Here is a 23050-nt window from a genome sequence, read left to right as displayed (position 1 = left end):
AACACAGAGACAGGAACAATCACCCACCAACACACAGTGAAACCCAGGCTACCTAAGTGTGATTCTCAATCAGAGACAACTAATGACACCTGCCTCTGATTGAGAACCATACTAGGCCGAAACATAGAAATACCCAAATCATAGAAAAACAAACATAGACTGCCCACTCCAACTCACGCCCTGATCATACTAAATAACGACAAAACAAAGGAAATAAAGGTCAGAACGTGACACACATTTAAATTATATGACACAACACTCTCAGAAGGCCTTGGGGGGGTTTAAATCATGAGACATTTTATGTGGTTTTATTTGGAAATAAATGTAGATTTTATGTTGTCTTAATCTGGAATAGGATTCTGGAATGGAAGGGTGGAGGGGTCACAAGGAATTAGTATAGGTGTTACCTAACCTAAAATGAACTGAGGTCACAAGGAATTAGTATAGGTGTTACCTAACCTAAAATGAACTGGGGTCACGAGGAATTAGTATAGGTGTTACCTAACCTAAAATGAACTGGGGTCACGAGGAATTAGTATAGGTGTTACCTAACCTAAAATGACCTGGGGTCACAAGGAATTAGTATAGGTGTTACCTAACCTAAAATGAACTGGGGTCACGAGGAATTAGTATAGGTGTTACCTAACCTAAAATGAACTGGGATCACAAGGAATTAGTATAGGTGTTACCTAACCTAAAATGACCTGGGGTCACGAGGAATTAGTATAGGTGTTACCTAACCTAAAATGACCTGGGGTCACGAGGAATTAGTATAGGTGTTACCAAACCTAAAATGAACTGGGGTCACAAGGAATTAGTATAGGTGTTACCTAACCTAAAATTAACTGGGGTCACGAGGAATTAGTATAGGTGTTACCTAACCTAAAATGAACTGGGGTCACGAGGAATTAGTATAGGTGTTACCTAACCTAAAATGAACTGGGGTCACAAGGAATTAGTATAGGTGTTACCTAACCTAAAATGAACTGGGGTCACAAGGAATTAGTATAGGTGTTACCTAACCTAAAATGAACTTAATTTTTTGATGTGGTGTGGTGGTTATGGAGAATCATGGGGAAAAGGAGACCTGTGAATCGTTACACTCGGTGGAGAGATCATGTCGCCGTGTTGTGGGATTTATCGGATGGGGTCTTTTCAATGCAGGTAAATCGGGTTTGCAGAAGGATGGAAATGTTTTGAAGAGGTATTTATATGGTTTCCTAAGGACAGGGAGAGAAACGGAGAGGAAACATTTTAATGGTGTGGAAAGCCCTGTTTACTAGACATCTCTAATGAGGAATGATCAACCTCAATTGAAGTTAACAGAACAGGGGGATTTAATTATATAATTAGTGAGAAACACTATTCTCTATTCAAATTGTACCATTACTTTAGGAGATTATTATTTTGTGTTTTTTTTAACCTTTATTTAACTAGGCAAGTCAGTTAAGAACAAATTCTTATTTTCAATGATGGCCTAGGAACAGTGGGTTAACTGCCTGTTCAGGGGAAGAACAACAGATTGGTACTCTGTCAGGTTGGGGATTATGAACTTGCAACCATTCCGGTTACTAGTCCAACACTCTAACCACTAGGCTACCCTGCCCCTCTACACTCTAACCACTAGGCTACCCTGCCACCTCTACACTCTAACCACTCGGCTACCCTGCCACCTCTACACTCTAACCACTAGGCTACCCTGCCTCCTCTACACTCTAACCACTAGGCTACCCTGCCGCCTCTACACTCTAACCACTAGGCTACCCTGCCGCCTCTACACTCTAACCACTAGGCTACCCTGCCACCTCTACACTCTAACCACTAGGCTACCCTGCCGCCTCTACACTCTAACCACTAGGCTACCCTGCCCCCTCTACACTCTAACCACTAGGCTACCCTGCCGCCCCTACACTCTAACCACTCGGCTACCCTGCCACCTCTACTATCTAACCACTAGGCTACCCTGCCACCCCTACACTCTAACCACTAGGCTACCCTGCCGCCTCTACACTCTAACCACTTGGCTACCCTGCCACCTCTACACTCTAACCACTAGGCTACCCTGCCTCCTCTACACTCTAACCACTAGGCTACCCTGCCGCCTCTACACTCTAACCACTAGGCTACCCTGCCGCCTCTACACTCTAACCACTAGGCTACCCTGCCTCCTCTACACTCTAACCACTAGGCTACCCTGCCACCTCTACACTCTAACCACTAGGCTACCCTGCCGCCTCTACGCTCTAACCACTAGGCTACCCTGCCACCTCTACACTCTAACCACTAGGCTACCCTGCCGCCTCTACACTCTAACCACTAGGCTACCCTGCCACCTCTACACTCTAACCACTAGGCTACCCTGCCGCCTCTACACTCTAACCACTAGGCTACCCTGCCGCCTCTACACTCTAACCACTAGGCTACCCTGCCACCTCTACACTCTAACCACTAGGCTACCCTGCCGCCTCTACACTCTAACCACTAGGCTACCCTGCCGCCTCTACACTCTAACCACTAGGCTACCCTGCCTCCTCTACACTCTAACCACTAGGCTACCCTGCCACCTCTACACTCTAACCACTAGGCTACCCTGCCGCCTCTACACTCTAACCACTAGGCTACCCTGCCGCCTCTACACTCTAACCACTAGGCTACCCTGCCTCCTCTACACTCTAACCACTAGGCTACCCTGCCACCTCTACACTCTAACCACTAGGCTACCCTGCCGCCTCTACACTCTAACCACTAGGCTACCCTGCCGCCTCTACACTCTAACCACTAGGCTACCCTGCCGCCTCTACACTCTAACCACTAGGCTACCCTGCCACCTCTACACTCTAACCACTAGGCTACCCTGCCACCTCTACACTCTAACCACTAGGCTACCCTGCCGCCTCTACACTCTAACCACTAGGCTACCCTGCCGCCCCGTAGAGACTAATACATTTCCATAGAGAGTAATAAAGAGTTGTAATTCTAAGATGATTAGTTAGTCGAATTGGTTTATTTTTTTTAAATCACGTGTTTGAAAGGGGAAAATGACCAGTTCCCTGAGGTCCTGGTTTTGGGTACTAATACAGTGGTACTGTGTTCAAGCTGTCTGTAGAAAGGAAACTATATGTTAATAAGGAAAGACAGTAACTTCTAATGGATTGTGATATATGTATTGTGATATATGTATTGTGATATATGTACTGTGATATATGTATTGTGATATATGTATTGTGATATATGTATTGTGATATATGTATTGTGATATATGTATTGTGATATATGGATTGTGATATATGTATTGTGATATATGTATTGTGATATATGTACTGTGATATATGTATTGTGATATATGTATTGTGATATATGTATTGTGATATATAGATTGTGATATATGTATTGTGATATATGTATTGTGATATATGTATTGTGATATATGTATTGTGATATATGTATTGTGATATATGTATTGTGATATATGTATTGTGATATATGTATTGTGATATATGTATTGTGATATATAGATTGTGATATATGTATTGTGATATATAGATTGTGATATATAGATTGTGATATATGTATTGTGATATATGTATTGTGATATATGTATTGTGATATATGTATTGTGATATATGTATTGTGATATATGTATTGTGATATATGGATTGTGATATATGTATTGTGATATATGTATTGTGATATATGTACTGTGATATATGTATTGTGATATATGTATTGTGATATATGTATTGTGATATATAGATTGTGATATATGTATTGTGATATATGGATTGTGATATATGTATTGTGATATATGTATTGTGATATATGTATTGTGATATATGTATTGTGATATATGTATTGTGATATATAGATTGTGATATATGTATTGTGATATATGTATTGTGATATATAGATTGTGATATATGTATTGTGATATATGTATTGTGATGTATGTATTGTGATATATATATTGTGATATATGTATTGTGATATATGTATTGTGATAAATGTATTGTGATATACTGTATGTATTGTGATATATGTATTGTGATATATGTATTGTGATATATGTATTGTGATATATAGATTGTGATATATGTATTGTGATATATGTATTGTGATATATAGATTGTGATATATGTATTGTGATATATGTATTGTGATGTATGTATTGTGATATATATATTGTGATATATGTATTGTGATATATGTATTGTGATATATGTATTGTGATATACTGTATGTATTGTGATATATGTATTGTGATATATGTATTGTGATATATGTATTGTGATATATAGATTGTGATATATGTATTGTGATATATGTATTGTGATGTATGTATTGTGATATATATATTGTGATATATGTATTGTGATATATGTATTGTGATATATGTATTGTGATATATGTATTGTGATATATGTATTGTGATATATGTATTGTGATATATAGATTGTGATATATGTATTGTGATATATGTATTGTGATGTATGTATTGTGATATATATATTGTGATATATGTATTGTGATATATGTATTGTGATATATGTATTGTGATATACTGTATTGTGATATATGTATTGTGATATATGTATTGTGATATATAGATTGTGATATATGTATTGTGATATATGTATTGTGATGTATGTATTGTGATATATATATTGTGATATATGTATTGTGATATATGTATTGTGATATATGTTTTGTGATATACTGTATTGTGATATATGTATTGTGATATATGTATTGTGATATATAGATTGTGATATATGTATTGTGATATATGTATTGTGATATATGTATTGTGATATATGTATTGTGATATATGTATTGTGATATATGTATTGCTGATTTCACTTTGAGTTTTTATTTTGATCCAAATTTCACCAGATTGGGATCCTGGAGTGGGAATTCTGTGAGGGGTTAGGGTGCTAACGTCATGATCTAGTAACTCTTCCTAGAGGTCAGGTGCTAGTAGGGACAGTAACTGAAGGAGTAGTAGGGACAGTAACTGAAGGAGATGTAGGGACAGTAACTGAAGGAGCAGTAGGGACAGTAACTGAAGGAGCAGCAGGGACAGGAACTGAAGGAGCTGTAGGGACAGTAACTGAAGGAGCTGTAGGGACAGTAACTGAAGGAGCAGCAGGGACAGGAACTGAAGGAGCTGTAGGGACAGTAACTGAAGGAGTAGTAGGGACAGTAACTGAAGGAGCTGTAGGGACAGTAACTGAAGGAGTAGTAGGGACAGTAACTGAAGGAGCAGCATGGACAGGAACTGAAGGAGCTGTAGGGACAGTAACTGAAGGAGCAGTAGGGACAGTAACTGAAGGAGCTGTAGGGACAGTAACTGAAGGAGCAGTAGGGACAGTAACTGAAGGAGCAGCAGGGACAGGAACTGAAGGAGCTGTAGGGACAGTAACTGAAGGAGCTGTAGGGACAGTAACTGAAGGAGCAGCAGGGACAGGAACTGAAGGAGCTGTAGGGACAGTAACTGAAGGAGTAGTAGGGACAGTAACTGAAGGAGCTGTAGGGACAGTAACTGAAGGAGCTGTAGGGACAGTAACTGAAGGAGCTGTAGGGACAGTAACTGAAGGAGCTGTTGGGACAGTACATGAGGGGTATTGTGAGACTATAGTCATGGGCCATGTTGTTAGTAGCATTGGTTACTTTAGTAGCATTGTTGGGATATCAGTTTATGACGACTCATGTCACATGGATTGGTTACTGGTAACTAGGGGACCGATTGGAGAACAGGGGATGTGGTTATTAAAATATCAGAAAGGATGTTGTCAGGGGCATAGTTCTCAGATCGTAGTGTCTCTCCTTGGGGGGGGGGGGGGGGGGGGGCATAGTTCTCAGATCGTAGTGTCTCTCCTTGGGGGGGGCATAGTTCTCAGATCGTAGTGTCTCTCCTTGGGGGGGGGGGGGGGGGGGGGGCATAGTTCTCAGATCGTAGTGTCTCTCCTTGGGGGGGGCATAGTTCTCAGATCGTAGTGTCTCTCCTTGGGGGGGGGGGGGGGGGCATAGTTCTCAGATCGTAGGGTCTCTCCTTGGGGGGGGCATAGTTCTCAGATCGTAGTGTCTCTCCTTGGGGGGGGCATAGTTCTCAGATCGTAGTGTCTCTCCTTGGGGGCGGGGACATAGTTCTCAGATCGTAGTGTCTCTCCTTGGGGGGGGGGGGGGGGGGGGGGGGGCATAGTTCTCAGCTCGTAGTGTCTCTCCTTGGGGGGGGCATAGTTCTCACATGAAGTCCAGCTGCATAATGGGTGAGTGAAGACACCATGACACAGGAAGCAGAGCGAGAGAGAGGAAGACTACAGTCCACTGTAAGACATACAGATGGGTTGGGTCTGGGAACTACTATAAACATCATAGTTGGTTTGGGGTTTAGCTGCTTTATGGGTTAATGCATCATATGATAGAGGATAGAGGGGTAATTCTACTGTGAACAACATGTTGAAGGTATTGATGTGAAAGCAGATACAGTGCTGAGTTCCCTCAAGAGGATGTCATGTGGGTTATAGGGATACGCACTTGCATATCAGCTGACGTGCCAATCAGGGTTAGGGATACGCCCTAGCATATCAGCTGACGTGCCAATCAGGGTTAGGGATACGCCCTAGCATATCAGGTGACGTGCCAATCAGGGTTAGGGATACGCCCTAGCATATCAGGTGACGTGCCAATCAGGGTTAGGGATACGCACTTGCATATCAGGTGACGTGCCAATCAGGTGAAATGGAGGAGATGGGGAACAAAGAGAAAGTGACTTGGGAACACCTCTTGGACCCTGGGGCCTAAAGGGGAAGACTGGGCGTAAAGGGGAAGACTGGACCTAAAGGGGAAGACTGGGCCTAAAGGGGAAGACTGGGCCTAAAGGGGAAGACTGGGCCTAAAGGGGAAGACTGGGCCTAAAGGGGAAGACTGGGCCTAAAGGGGAAGACTGGGCGTAAGCTTGAGGAAGCTTTTTAGGGCATTCATTTTTGTGGAACCCAACAGGAAAGTATCCTGGAGGCATAGAGTCAGCTGAAGAGAGAGTGGGACTTGTCATGGTCTCAGACTTTGGTTTTCATGCATATATAATTATGCATCGCTTATCACATTGTTAATACTGTTATGTTTTATTTATTTTTGTTGCTTTCCAAGTCTTGTGCTATCACTCTGTTAGGAACCAGAAGGGGAAAGTGGAGAGACTAAAAGCTGCTCCAGCTGCCATTGAAGGAGACAGCAGATTCAGCTGGAATGGCATTTTGTTATGTGATCATAGTTCAGAGGCCATAAGTCTCTGAATTTGTACACCTCACGGTGACTGTCTGTTCGTTGTTTGTTCATTTGTTTGTTTGATTCATGTTTTCTAATCATTTGTTAGTTTTTTTTCATGTTTTATTATCATTGTTTATACATTTATTAGTCATTTCCAAGTTTATATGAATTGAATATTAGGATGCTGTTGTTGAAGACGAGGGACTTGTTGGATTCGACAGTTTGAACATTGAGACATTAAAGACATGACAGATTAGACACATAGTATATTAAGGAGGAAAAGAGACTGGGTCTCTGTAGAAAGACAGATAGCGGTGGAATGTGTTGGGGGACGAGAGGAGAGCAAAGTGTGAAACAGGGGAGACAGATGGACATCTGTGGATTAGGTGAAGGAGGGGTTGAGGTCAGGAGGTGAGGACAGGTCACCTGAAGGGAGTAATAAAGGTTTGGTTTCCTGTTTCCCTTTTTTCTCTCTTCCTGTAGAACCATAAAATGAAAGGATTGAAGAGAAGGAGGAGTGTCTTAATAAGTGGGATATAAATATCTGGGTGGGACAAATGTTGTGTTGTCTGAATTACAGCTGTACAGAACCTCTGGGAAGAATTACACTTGGTTAAAGCTTCTCTAGTGTCCAAGGGTTATTTACTCTGAAAAATAAGAACCTAACAATACATACTGAGATCATTTCAGATAAACAAATTAACTTGGTATTGGAATCGTATTTGAATAGAATCCATTGGTATCACATTGGTATCACATTGGTATCACATTGGTATCACATTTCCATTTAGCTCCAACTTGATACATTCCTGTTCCAATTCACTCAATGGTGGTTGAGATGGGGAAGTTCTACACTTCTCTTCTTCTTGTTGGTACTGTAGAAAGAGATGGTCTGTGTTAAAGTCAACAGAAGTGTGTGTGTGTGTGTGTGTGTGTGTGTTGTATTTACCTTTGTAACTTGACAATGACTTTGTTGATCCATCTTGCATCTGGAGTCACACAGACGGTGGCTTTGTCCTTCTTGGTAACGCTGATGAATGAAGGGAGGGATATACATTACAGCGTCGCCATGGTTACATATCATACACTGCAGAATTGAACCTATCAGAAAACGTCAATATGAACGTACACATATTTAGCAGATGTTATTATGGCTGTAGTGAAATGGTTGTGTTCCCAGCTCCAACAGTGCAGTAATATCTAACAATACACACAAATCTGAGTAGAAGAACGGAATTAAGAAATCTATAAGTATTAGGATGAGCAAAGTCAGAGTCCTGTATATGTTAATGTATGTATAGATACAGTACCAGTCAAAAGTTTGGACACACCTACTCATTCCAGGGTTTTTCTTTATTTTTACTATTTTCTACATTGTAGAATAATAGTGAAGACATCAAAACTATGAAATAAAACATGGAATCATGTAGTAACCCAGAAAGTGTTAAACAAATACAGATATATTTTATATTTGAGATTGTTCAAAGTAGCCACCCTTTGCCTTGATGACAGCTTTTCACTCTCTTGGCATTCCTTGGACCTCATGGCTTGGTTTTTGCTCTGACAGGCACTGTCAACTGTAGGACCTTTATATAGACAGCTGTGAGATGTTCCAAATCATGTCTAATCAATTGAATTTACCACAGGTGGACTCCAATCAAGTTGTAGAAACATCTCAAGGATGATCAATGGAAACAGGATGCATCTAAACTCAATGTAGAGTCTCATAGCAAAGTGTCTGAATACTTATGTAAATAAGGTGTTTCTGTTTTTTATTTTTAATACATTTGCTAAAATGTCTAAAAACCTGTTTTCACTTTGTTATTATGGAGTATTGTGTGTAAATTGATGAGGACAATTGTTTTATTTAATCCATTTTAGAAAAAGGCTGTAAACATAATAAAATGTGGAAAAGTCAAGGGGTCTGAATACTTTCTGAATACACTGTATGTATATGTTTACATGTGTGATTGAATGTAGAGTCATTGTGGACAGTATGTGGATAGAATATATAGTATATCTGTAGAATAGGTAGCATATAATAGTACATGTACAGCAATAGTTGAATAGGATGGCCTTGACTAGAAAAACATATTTGTAATCTGTGATTGTCTGGAGTCCCTGCCACATACTGAGTTTCGAGGGGGAATTGCTATAGGCTACCACTGCAAATGCCCACATTTATTACAATGTCTTAGCCTTGGTTACGAATAGGAACATTGAACTCATCATCAGTGACTAATGATTGGTTTGCATAGCATGCAGTAAAGTGACTATACTGACTAATTAATTTCCCCTCCACCACGACCGATCCCCCACGCTTCTTCCCCCTATGCATTAGAAAACCACAGTTTAGCGCTTCGTTCAAGACCTCGCTGACTGACTCACATGATCTATGTGTGAAGACAATGACAGCCACCATGGGTTTTAGGTGCGGTTTCCAAGACACAGATGAAGCCTGAACAACAACAACAAAAAGCATGGAGATTCCACTGGGCCAGTGGTTACCAACCAATCGATCGCGATCGACTTCAAGGCATTCCTAGTCGATCACCAAACATTTCTGTAGATAATCATATGAAAAAGGATTGCGGTTCTTCTTTTTTAAATTTGTGTTGCGCTGTTACCGGCAGGTGCACTTCAGAAGCCTTGCGCACCGGGTAGACAAACTGTTCCCATTTTAAACCATTTAATTTGTCAGGAAAGACAAACTCCACCTAACCAGCGGACAGGAAGATCTGTGGATAAATCGAGTGAGTCTAACTGCGCTGGCCAATCGTATAGCTCAAATCACTGTGCCTACAGCTTCCACGACCCCACGCAAAGTTTGATACCAGCCTATGTAAGATTTCATAACTTTTAAAACCATGACCAGAGAGAAATGATCAAAGAAAACAGCTGCTGTTATTTATGAGTGAGTTCATGTTTAAGTTTTCATTCTGCTCTGTCACTGTTTTCATTCAACACTATTACATAATATAACACATGTTTCTCTCTACTTCCACTCACACTGTAATGAATGAGTAGCCAAGTGTATGGACAACGCTGTGTTTCTATCATTATTAGCATCTCGTCCTGTCTATTTTAATAGGGAGGGATATTATACTTCCTCTGGTCAGAGGAACAACATGAATTTGTGTCTGAAAGCAGATGTGGTGTGACTCGACTTTAGCCATCAGGTGGACGTCGTTGTCCCCTCTCTCTGGTCAGTCTCACCTCTCTCTGGTCAGTCTCACCTCTCTCTGGTCAGTCTCACCTCTCTCTGGTCAGTCTCACCTCTCTCTGGTCAGTCTCACCTCTCTCTGGTCAGTCTCACCTCTCTCTGGTCAGTCTCACCTCTCTCTGGTCAGTCTCACCTCTCTCTGGTCAGTCTCACCGGAGGAAAGGAAGGAGAGAGCAGGACCGTGAGCGGTGGACCCTCTGCTGTTCTCTCCCTCCCTCCGATGAGACTAATGCGGAGTTCAAAACTACTGGGAACTCTGAAATCTCAGACTTCCGACTTCAGCGTGTTCAAGACAACTGGAAACTGAAAAAAATTCAACCCAATTATGAAAAATCGTTTTGAACGATGACACCTGACTTGAAAATCCAAGTCGGAAACTGGGGCATCTTTCTAGAACTCCAACTTTCCAACCTGAAGTTCGTTGACTTAGGAGAACCCTGTTTGTATTGTCAGGACAGGCATATACACACTCCAGCAAGCGTTCAAGCGTTCCAAAAGGGATGTTCAGCTGTCCCCATAGGAGACTGTTTGGTTCCAGGTAGAACTCTTATTATTAGTTAATGTATTAGGCACTCTGTGATAATCTATTAAGCATGCTGTGATAATCTATTAGGCATGTTGTGATAATGTATTAGGCATGCTGTGATAATGTATTAGGCATGCTGTGATAATGTATTAGGCATGCTGTGATAATGTATTAGGCAGACCAGGGCATGTATCAGGGCTACTGTGATAATGTATTAGGCAGACCAGGTAATGTATTAGGCATGCTGTGATAATGTATTAGGCATGCTGTTATAATGTATTAGGCAGACCAGGGCATGTATCAGGGCTAGTGTGATAATGTATTAGGCAGACCAGGTAATGTATCAGGGCTACTGTGATAATGTATTAGGCATATCAGGTAATGTATTAGGCATGCAGTTATAATGTATTAGGCATGCTGTTATAATGTATTAGGCAGACCAGGTCATGTATCAGGGCTACTGTGATAATGTATTAGGCAGACCAGGTAATGTATCAGGGCTACTGTGATAATGTATTAGGCAGATCAGGTAATGTATTAGGGCTACTGTTATAATGTATTAGGCAGACCAGGTAATGTATCAGGGCTACTGTGATAATGTATTAGACAGACCAGGTAATGTATCAGGGCTACTGTGATAATGTATTAGGCAGACCAGGTAATGTATCAGGGCTACTGTGATAATGTATTAGGCAGACCAGGTAATGTATCAGGGCTACTGTGATAATGTATTAGACAGACCAGGTAATGTATCAGGGTTACTGTATAAACCTCATTCATACAGAAAAGTTTTTATTAGGTTAATGTAACTTTTTTTTAAGTCATGTGTAAATATATATATTTTAGAAATAGATGTTGGTTTGCTTGTTGACTGTGAAAGGGTTCTTGACTGGTTGCTAGGTGGTGTTAGTTGACTCACATGATCTCTGTTTGACGACAGTGGGCACCTGGAGGTAGGATCTCTATCCTGTGGAACAGCCGAGGAGAGATGAAAGCAGAGGACGTCCGGATGCAGCGACACTTCTGACATGCAGCACAGCCGTTCATGGGGAATGCTGCAGGGATGAAGACCGGGAATATTACATACAATAACAATCTAGTGTTGTTAGAATTTGGGGTTAAAGGTTAAGGTTTAAGGGATAGAGTTAACACCTTTTTATCATCACTAAAAGTTGCACTTTGAAACATGTGAATGTTAGAAAGACAAAACTGATTCTAGATCAGCACTCTTAGGGCTCTATTCAGTCTGTATCATCGCTGAAGTGTTACAGATTAAATCAAATCAAAGTTTATTTGTCTCGTGCGCCGAATACAACAGGTGTAGTAGACCTTACAGTGAAATGCTGAATACAACAGGTGTAGTAGACCTCACAGTGAAATGCTGAATACAACAGATGTAGTAGACCTTACAGTGAAATGCTGAATACAACAGGTGTAGTAGACCTTACAGTGAAATGCTGAATACAACAGGTGTAGTAGACCTTACAGTGAAATGCCGAATACAACAGGTGTAGTAGACCTTACAGTGAAATGCTGAATACAACAGGTGTAGTAGACCTTACAGTGAAATGCTGAATACAACAGGTGTAGTAGACCTTACAGTGAAATGCCGAATACAACAGGTGTAGTAGATCTTCCAGGGAAATGCTGAATACAACAGGTGTAGTAGACCTTACATTGAAATGCTGAATACAACAGGTGTAGTAGACCTTACAGTGAAATGCTGAATACAACAGGTGTAGTAGACCTTACAGTGAAATGCCGAATACAACAGGTGTAGTAGACCTTACAGTGAAATGCTGAATACAACAGGTGTAGTAGACCTTACAGTGAAATGCTGAATACAACAGGTGTAGTAGACCTTACAGTGAAATGCTGAATACAACAGGTGTAGTAGACCTTACAGTGAAATGCCGAATACAACAGGTGTAGTAGATCTTCCAGGGAAATGCTGAATACAACAGGTGTAGTAGACCTTACATTGAAATGCTGAATACAACAATTGTAGACCTTACAGTGAAATGCTGAATACAACAGGTGTAGTAGACCTTACAGTGAAATGCTGAATACAACAGGTGTAGTAGACCTTACAGTGAAATGCTGAATACAACAGGTGTAGTAGACCTTACAGTGAAATGCTGAATACAACAGGTGTAGTAGACCTTACAGTGAAATGCTGAATACAACAGGTGTATTAGACCTCACAGTGAAATGCTGAATACAACAGGTGTAGTAGACCTCACAGTGAAATGCTGAATACAACAGGTGTAGTAGACCTTACAGTGAAATGCTGAATACAACAGGTGTATTAGACCTCACAGTGAAATGCTGAATACAACAGGTGTAGTAGACCTCACAGTGAAATGCTGAATACAACAGGTGTAGTAGACCTTACAGTGAAATGCTGAATACAACAGGTGTAGTATACCTCACAGTGAAATATTTACTTACAGGCTCTAACCAATAGTTAATACCAAAAGGTATTAGGTGAACAGTAGGTAAGTAAAGAAATAAAAACACCAGTTAAAAGACAGTGATAGCGTGACAGCAATGTAACGGTAATATCTGATTGAGCCGACATGCAGCGTTTACCGTGAATGCAGTTTCCACTCAGGAACATTACCTTTAAATTTCACTCACGCTGCAACGCAGAACTTCTGCCATACGGATTGAATACAGACCCTACTCTGAGACACTTAACATTGCAGTGGATTGATTGTGATAATTAGAATGAAATTGTATTAAAAAATAAACGATAATAGGTTTGGTTTGTTGATTGTTCAAGAGTCAAGTTGAACAGATTCATAGATATGTAGATATATAGATAAAGATGCAATATCTCACCTTGAAGAGCCACGAACCAGCAGAGAGTCAGGGACACCAACAGGTAGTGTGGCTTGAAAGGCATCTTGAGTCTGTGTTGGCTGTGGTCGGCTGGTGTCTACTGAAACTGAATGATGTTGTCTCTGGGTTTATATTGCTGCAAAAAAGGAAGTGTGTGGGGAATCCCTCGTCTTCACTCAAAATGAAGATCAGACTTTTGGAGGATATAAAAATGTCTATATATATATTCACTATTTTAACTTTACCCTTCATTTCTAGCCTAGTGATTCTATTGAAATGAAACATGCCATATCGAGAATCTGTCTTGTTACATTGTAAAGAGGATTTTAATGATAATATAATCAAATAATACTTCAGCAATCTAGTCAAAACCTGGTAAATGCTGAGTAGAACAAGTAGAGATTCAGTGGACAAGATTGGAGAGCGTTTAAAAACTGTATTTCTCCTAGACATGCAGACAGGTCCATAATTATTGGCTTTGATAAAGATTTTTTTTAAAGACTGTATAAAATCAATAATGCAAACACTGAGCTATATTTTATGCAAAAAAAAGGGGAAATTATATTTTATACTAATACAATTGCTCAGTGAAAGTGATTTTGTTTCACAAGTCATATTTCTTTTCTCTCTCAAACAGACTGGGGTTAAAATGGCCCTGCTGTTTTCAATACCTCACCTTGAGAGGATAATGGCCACTGAGTCTTTTTCTACTATGTTTTATAGGATCTTCTTTTACGCCTCCTACATTAGGTTATGAGAATGAAGAACACATCAGGAGGGATCTTAGACCAGCTACATTAGGTTATGAGAATGAAGAACACATCAGGAGGGATCTTAGACCTGCTACATTAGGTTATGAGAATGAAGAACACATCAGGAGGGATCTTAGACCTGCTACGTTAGGTTATGAGAATGAAGAACACATCAGGAGGGATCTTAGACCTGCTACATTAGGTTATGAGAATGAAGAACACATCAGGAGGGATCTTAGACCTGCTACATTAGGTTATGAGAATGAAGAACACATCAGGAGGGATCTTAGACCTGCTACATTAGGTTATGAGAATGAAGAACACATCAGGAGGGATCTTAGACCAGCTACATTAGGTTATGAGAATGAAGAACACATCAGGAGGGATCTTAGACCTGCTACGTTAGGTTATGAGAATGAAGAACACATCAGGAGGGATCTTAGACCTGCTACAGTAGGTTATGAGAATGAAGAACACATCAGGAGGGATCTTAGACCTGCTACGTTAGGTTATGAGAATGAAGAACACATCAGGAGGGATCTTAGACCTGCTACATTAGGTTATGAGAATGAAGAACACATCAGGAGGGATCTTAGACCTGCTACATTAGGTTATGAGAATGAAGAACACATCAGGAGGGATCTTAGACCTGCTACATTAGGTTATGAGAATGAAGAACACATCAGGAGGGATCTTAGACCTGCTACGTTAGGTTATGAGAATGAAGAACACATCAGGAGGGATCTTAGACCTGCTACATTAGGTTATGAGAATGAAGAACACATCAGGAGGGATCTTAGACCTGCTACATTAGGTTATGAGAATGAAGAACACATCAGGAGGGATCTTAGACCTGCTACAGTAGGTTATGAGAATGAAGAACACATCAGGAGGGATCTTAGACCTGCTACGTTAGGTTATGAGAATGAAGAACACATCAGGAGGGATCTTAGACCTGCTACATTAGGTTATGAGAATGAAGAACACATCAGGAGGGATCTTAGACCTGCTACGTTAGGTTATGAGAATGAAGAACACATCAGGAGGGGTCTTAGACCTGCTACATTAGGTTATGAGAATGAAGAACACATCAGGAGGGATCTTAGACCTGCTACATTAGGTTATGAGAATGAAGAACACATCAGGAGGGATCTTAGACCTGCTACATTAGGTTATGAGAATGAAGAACACATCAGGAGGGATCTTAGACCTGCTACATTAGGTTATGAGAATGAAGAACACATCGGGAGAGATCTTTGACCATTCCTCTATAACAGAGTCTTTCCAGATCCTTGATATCTTTTGTCTGCGCTGATGGACTGCCCTCTTCAATTCAAACCACATGTTTTCAATGGGGTTCAAGTCTGGAGACTGAGAGGACCTTAACAAACTGTTCATTTTGTGGTCATTTAATAATTTCTTTGCTGATTTTGATTAGTGCTTGGGGTTATTGTCTTACTGGAAGATCCACTTGTGGCCAAGTTTCAGAACCCTGGAGAGGCAACCAGCTTTTTGGCTGAAATGGCCTGGTACTTGGCAAATTTGATGATGCCGTTGACCGTAACAAGGGCCCCAGGACAAAACAAAAATAATTGTGATCTTCTTTTAAGATTAGGGTTAAGGTTAGGTTTAAAAATCTAATTTTTCAGAAGATAAATGGTAGAAAAAGGCAGAGTTTTTTGACTTTGTGGACAAAAAACAAAAAAAAGAACAAGCAAAATAGTCCCATAACATCAAAGATCCTCCACCATATTTTACAGTCGGTATGAGGCTCCTTTTTAATGACGTCCAACAAATGTAAACACCTGCAGTTTGACAAACGGAAACGGGCTCCATCGGAACCTGTACTATGTTCAGATGACATGAAAATAAAGCTACTTTGGTTCTTCTCATCTTTATCAAGGGTGTCAGTAATTGTGGACCTGACATTATACACTGCATGTGCAACAACACCTCCTCCTTGGGAATTAATACAGTACTATTACTACCCTGTCGTATCTTTTCCCTATCAGAATCACTCAGCCACACATTTATCAAGGCTGATAGCTTCATATCACTTGTGTTCTTTTCCCTATCAGAATCACTCTGCCACATATTTATCAAGGCTGATAGCTTCATATCACTTGTGTTCTTTTCCCTATCAGAATCACTCTGCCACACATTTATCAAGGCTGATAGCTTCATATCACTTGTGTTCTTTTCCCTATCAGAATCACTCTGCCACACATTTATCAAGGCTGATAGCTTCAGATCACTTGTGTTCTTTTCCCTATCAGAATCACTCTGCCACACATTTATCAAGGCTGATAGCTTCAGATCACTTGTGTTCTTTTCCCTATCAGAATCACTCTGCCACACATTTATCAAGGCTGATAGCTTCGTATCACTTGTGTTCTTTTCCCTATCAGAATCACTCTGCCACACATTTATCAAGGCTGATAGCTTCATATCACTTGTGTTTAATTTAGATTAATTTCACTTGATCGGGTGCAAGGAACCCAGAATGAGGAACTGAAAATTCCAACAAGCATTAAGATGCCAGACAATGTTTTTTCTATTAGCAGACTGATGGAAAGAGCTCTCTATTGGCCGTGGACTGCCCGGTGATGACCTCATCTAATTTTACATTGTGGTCATCTATCAGACGCTCTTATCCAGAGCGACCTACGTATAAGGATTGTTCCCATTGGCAGTTTGAAATGACTCAAATCCACATTTTTTGCATATCCGATTCTAATCTGTTATTTTTCCTGCAGTCTGAACAGCAAAAAGCAGATGGAATTGGACATTTCAAGTCACATTTCAAGCCACCTTCATAGGTGGTTTTAAGTCAGATACAAATCTGATTCCTGGCCATGTGACTTGTGTCTGAACTGTCAAATCTGATTTATTTGTCCTCAAGTGGTTTTTAGGCTGTTGTTTGGCACATCTTGTTGCTTCCTAGCTACTCTGTTGACAGTTTGACAAGAACATGAGAGAGCTAACTAGCTTGTTAGTTGTTTACAAACAAATGAGTGAATGTGGTAGAAAGGTAAACAGCTAACTAGCTGATTGCTGTGGCTAGCTAGTTGACCGCTGTGGCTAGCTAGTTGACTGCTGTGGCTAGCTAATTGACTGGTGTGGCTAGCTAATTGACTGGTGTGAATAGCTAGCTGACTGCTGTGGCTAGCTAATTGACTGGTGTGACTAGCTAGCTGACTGCTGTGGCTAGCTAATTGACTGGTGTGACTAGCTAGCTGACTGCTGTGGCTAGCTAATTGACTGTTGTGGCTAGCTAGTTGACTGCTGTGGCTAGCTAATTGACTGGTGTGGCTAGCTAATTGACTGGTGTGAATAGCTAGCTGACTGCTGTGGCTAGCTAATTGACTGGTGTGACTAGCTAGCTGACTGCTGTGGCTAGCTAATTGACTGGTGTGACTAGCTAGCTGACTGCTGTGGATAGCTAATTGACTGGTGTGACTAGCTAGCTGACTGCTGTGGCTAGCTAATTGACTGGTGTGACTAGCTAGCTGACTGCTGTGGCTAGCTAATTGACTGGTGTGACTAGCTAGCTGACTGCTGTGGCTAGCTAGTTGACTGTTGTGGCTAGCTAGTTGACTGCTGTGGCTAGCTAATTGACTGGTGTGGCTAGCTAATTGACTGGTGTGAATAGCTAGCTGACTGCTGTGGCTAGCTAATTGACTGGTGTGACTAGCTAGCTGACTGCTGTGGCTAGCTAATTGACTGGTGTGACTAGCTAGTTGACTGTTGTGGCTAGCTAGTTGACTACTGTGGCTAGCTAGTTGACTGTTGTGGCTAGCTAGTTGACTACTGTGGCTAGCTAGTTGACTACTGTGATTAGCTAGTTGACTGCTGTGGCAGTCAAAGTATGTGGGAATCATCCCTGGCAGGCATTCAACTGGGCCTAAATTTAGCAGGGAGAACAACGACTTCCAGTTGTCCATTTTCAAAAACGTAGAATTAGTTGCAGGAAGAAAAACACACTGAATTAATTTGTCTCCTTGGAATTCACATTCATCACAAATAGCAATATGTTTCACATTTTGTAAGACTTGTTTGTGGTAAGCATGTATCTCTTCTCATTATCATCTAATAACAATCCTTTATATTTATTTTATTTTAATTGAACCTTTGTTTAACCAGGTAGACCAGTTGAGAACAAGTTCTCATTTACAACTGTGACCTGGCCAAGATAAAGCAAAGCAGTTCGACACAAACAACAACACAGAGTTACACAATAAACAAACGTACAGTCATGGGTATAATAACATGGGTATAATAACATGGGTAGATAACATGGGTAGATAACATGTGTATAATAACATAGGTATAATAACATGGGTTGAATAACATGGGTATAATAACATGGGTTGAATAACATGGGTTGATTAACATGGGTAGAATAACATGGGTAGAATAACATGGGTAGATAACATGTGTATAATAACATAGGTATAATAACATGGGTTGAATAACATGGGTATAATAACATGGGTTGAATAACATGGGTTGATTAACATGGGTAGAATAACATGGGTAGAATAACATGGGTAGAATAACATGGGTAGAATAACATGGGTATAATAACATGGGTATAATAACATGGGTATAATAACATGGGTAGAATAACATGGGTACAATAACATGGGTATAATAACATATGTCTTATAATAAAGGCTATTATGGTCAGATAAAATAGGATTAGATGAAGGCTAATACAAGTTTATAACAAAGTAATATTGTAATAGTAGCTGTGTTAGTATTACTATATTATCGTACTTTAATAGTCCCAGACTGACAGTGAGTCTAGTAGACAGGAGGCCTATTATATCAGTACCATCATTATAATACAGGTTTTTATGGCTTTGCAGAACCAAAAAACTCCAAATGGACCAAAGGAGGAAGAAAGCACAGCATTTCACTTCCTGGATTTCACTTTCCCCTCTGAACCAGAACAGAAAGTTAGGCAATATAATGAACCTGAACACCGTGTGGGTAAACCACATGCAGCCAGCCCATGTCTGTGTCACCTTCTATGATCTGAGCATGGTGTGTCAGTGGAAACCTGGGGTGTGTTCACGACCCCTCAAACCCACACGGAAACCAGCAGAAGCAAACTGAAGGAAAAGGGGAGGGACCAACATGAATTTGTCCAGAAGATTCTTGACTTTTTATTGAAAAGCATGTTTTTGTTCAAAGTTAATGGTTTCCGTTACAAACTGTTTGTTACGGTTTTGTTCTGAATGAACAGACCTCTGGGTGTTAAGACCAGTGTCTCCCAATCCTGGTTCTGGAAACCCAAAGGGGAGCACGCACAACCCTGATTCAAATCAAAGGTTTGATGATGACTTGATTAGTTGAATCAAGTCTGAGGGCTCGTGCAAACAGCACTAACTGTTATATAGACCTGATAACACTGTTATATAGACATTATAACACTGTTATATAGACATTATAACACTGGTATATAGACATTATAATACTGTTATATAGACATTATAACACTGTTATATAGACATTATAACACTGTTATATAGACATTATAACACTGCTATATAGACATTATAACACTGCTATATATACATTATAACACTGTTATATAGACATTATAACACTGCTATATAGACATTATAACACTGTTATATAGACATTATAACACTGTTATATAGACATTATAACACTGCTATATAGACATTATAACACTGTTATATAGACATAACACTGTTATATAGACATTATAACACTGTTATATAGACATTATAACACTGCTATATAGACATTATAACACTGTTATATAGACATTATAACACTGTTATATAGACATTATAACACTAACTGTGAGAATCACACGGTTTCATTCAGTGGAAACTATTGCAGCTCATACTGTAACTATCATGCATGTTGGTCCCAGTAGTTTCCATTGGAAATGATGAGTGTGCACCTAACCTCATCACTGAAGGACTGTTAGCAGACTCCCACACTAAAGGACTGTTAGCAGACTCCCACACTAAAGGACTGTTAGCAGGCTCCCACACTAAAGGACTGTTAGCAGGCTCCCACACTAAAGGACCATTAGCAGGCTCCCACACTAAAGGACTGTTAGCAGGCTCCCACACTAAAGGACCGTTAGCAGGCTCCCACACTAAAGGACTGTTAGCAGGCTCCCACAGTAAAGGACTGTTAGCGGGCTCCCACACTAAAGGACTGTTAGCAGACTCCCACACTAAAGGACCGTTAGCAGGCTCCCACACTAAAGGACTGTTAGCAGGCTCCCACAGTAAAGGACTGTTAGCAGGCTCCCACACTAAAGGACTGTTAGCAGGCTCCCACACTAAAGGACTGTTAGCAGGCTCCCACAGTAAAGGACTGTTACCAGACGCTCTTATCCAGAGAGACTTACAGTTTAGTGTGTTCATCTGAATATAGCTAGGTGGGACAAGTTAGACATACTTCTGCCTGGTTTGTTAGGCCGATATAGTTACAGCTTAGTCATTTAGCAGACATTTTATCCAGAGGGACTCACAGGAGCAGACTAGGGTGAAGTGGTGAGGCTGATCTCATTTCCGGTTCAGGAGGTAAGATGAAACATGATAGCACTAGCAAACACTTGAGTGGAGAGAGAAGAACTGTGGTAAATCACCACAGAAGAACTGTGGTAAATCACCACAGAAGAACTGTGGTAAATCACTACAGAAGAACTGTGGTAAATCACCACAGAAGAACTGTGGTAAATCACCACAGAAGAACTGTGGTAAACCATCACAGAAGAACTGTGGTAAATCACCACAGAAGAACTGTGGTAAATCACCACAGAAGAACTGTGGTAAATCGAGCAGAGGATGGTGCTACGAGCAGCAGGCCAGCGTGGAGTAGCCAGGCTCAGCAAGAGAAGATTGTGTAAATATATGCTTTGTGTCGAGGGGAACATGATTAAGGTGAATGTGGAAGCAATGTGAAGGCTAAGTGCTCTAATTGTGGGGGAGAACACGGTGCAGAATTTGGTGGATGGCAGGTACAGAGAGAGGCTAGAGAGGCTCACATATATACAATTAGTCATGATGTATCATATGTAGAGGCTGTAAAACAGATTGGTGGACTTGCAGTGTGGCCTGATGGAGCTTCCATAGCTGCTCCTGTAGTAAGTGAACCTACTGTCAGACTGATGGAGCTTCCATAGCTGCTCCTGTAGTAAGTGAACCTACTGTCAGACTGATGGAACTTCCATAGCTGCTCCTGTAGTAAGTGAACCTACTGTCAGACTGATGGAGCTTCCATAGCTGCTCCTGTAGTAAGTGAACCTACTGTCAGACTGATGGAGCTTCCATAGCTGCTCCTGTAGTAAGTGAACCTACTGTCAGACTGATGGAGCTTCCATAGCTGCTCCTGTAGTAAGTGAACCTACTGTCAGACTGATGGAGCTTCCATAGCTGCTCCTGTAGTAAGTGAACCTACTGTCAGACTGATGGAGCTTCCATAGCTGCTCCTGTAGTAAGTGGACCTACTGTCAGACTGATGGAGCTTCCATAGCTGCTCCTGTAGTAAGTGAACCTACTGTCAGACTGATGGAACTTCCATAGCTGCTCCTGTAGTAAGTGAACCTACTGTCAGACTGATGGAGCTTCCATAGCTGCTCCTGTAGTAAGTGAACCTACCGTCAGACTGATGGAGCTTCCATAGCTGCTCCTGTAGTAAGTGAACCTACTGTCAGACTGATGAAGCTTCCATAGCTGCTCCTGTAGTAAGTGAACCTACTGTCAGACTGATGGAACTTCCATAGCTGCTCCTGTAGTAAGTGAACCTACTGTCAGACTGATGGAGCTTCCATAGCTGCTCCTGTAGTAAGTGAACCTACTGTCAGACTGATGGAGCTTCCATAGCTGCTCCTGTAGTAAGTGAACCTACCGTCAGACTGATGGAGCTTCCATAGCTGCTCCTGTAGTAAGTGAACCTACTGTCAGACTGATGGAGCTTCCATAGCTGCTCCTGTAGTAAGTGAACCTACTGTCAGACTGATGGAACTTCCATAGCTGCTCCTGTAGTAAGTGAACCTACTGTCAGACTGATGGAGCTTCCATAGCTGCTCCTGTAGTAAGTGAACCTACTGTCAGACTGATGGAGTCACTAGCCCACAATTGGACAAGGAAATGGAGGTTGCGGTAGAAGTTAGTAGGGATTTATTTGGTTTTAATTTTCATGATTATACAGAATTGGGCATATCATGATTGATAGTACTTTCTAGCACAGTAGGTGATGCACTTACATGATTGTTTGCAGAACGCCATGATATCATAGAAGAAGCAGAAGAAGAAGAGAGAAGAAACCGCATCAGCCCCTCGAAAGTGAGGCAGCTTGTATTTCCGAATGCAAATCTCTCATAAAAGCTAAATATGGTCATCATTGCTGGTTATAACATGGTAATAAAGCAGAGAGAGAAAAGAGGGA

General features: G+C 40.9%; 1 protein-coding gene across 1 annotated transcript; it reads right to left on the bottom strand.

Annotated features, from left to right (window-relative positions):
- Nucleotides 1-7351: 7351 nt before the first annotated feature.
- LOC118964815 (C-X-C motif chemokine 13-like) lies at nucleotides 7352-13946 on the bottom strand. Its single transcript, XM_036979284.1, has 4 exons — nucleotides 13857-13946; nucleotides 11932-12067; nucleotides 8213-8293; nucleotides 7352-8138 (listed from the first exon to the last, which is right to left on the bottom strand). The coding sequence occupies exons 1-4, from the start codon at nucleotides 13918-13920 to the stop codon at nucleotides 8087-8089; spliced, it is 333 nt and encodes a 110-aa protein (XP_036835179.1). The 5' UTR covers nucleotides 13921-13946; the 3' UTR covers nucleotides 7352-8086.
- Nucleotides 13947-23050: the final 9104 nt, after the last annotated feature.

The sequence above is a fragment of the Oncorhynchus mykiss genome, chromosome 6 (genome assembly GCF_013265735.2).
Source record: "Oncorhynchus mykiss isolate Arlee chromosome 6, USDA_OmykA_1.1, whole genome shotgun sequence".
NCBI classification, from domain to species: domain Eukaryota; kingdom Metazoa; phylum Chordata; class Actinopteri; order Salmoniformes; family Salmonidae; genus Oncorhynchus; species Oncorhynchus mykiss.
This window is presented reverse-complemented; position numbering and strand designations above follow the sequence as displayed.

What these genes read in the sequence shown, in the direction of transcription:
- LOC118964815 (XM_036979284.1), bottom strand. Translation starts at nt 13,920, where the DNA reads ATGCCTTTCAAGCCACACTACCTGTTGGTGTCCCTGACTCTCTGCTGG. An exon ending in TGTCGTCAAACAGAGATCAT is followed by an intron (nt 8,294 to 11,931) that starts GTGAGTCAACTA and finishes TTCATTCATCAG; the next exon opens with CGTTACCAAGAAGGACAAAG. An exon ending in GTCATTGTCAAGTTACAAAG is followed by an intron (nt 8,139 to 8,212) that starts GTAAATACAACA and finishes CTCTTTCTACAG; the next exon opens with TACCAACAAGAAGAAGAGAA.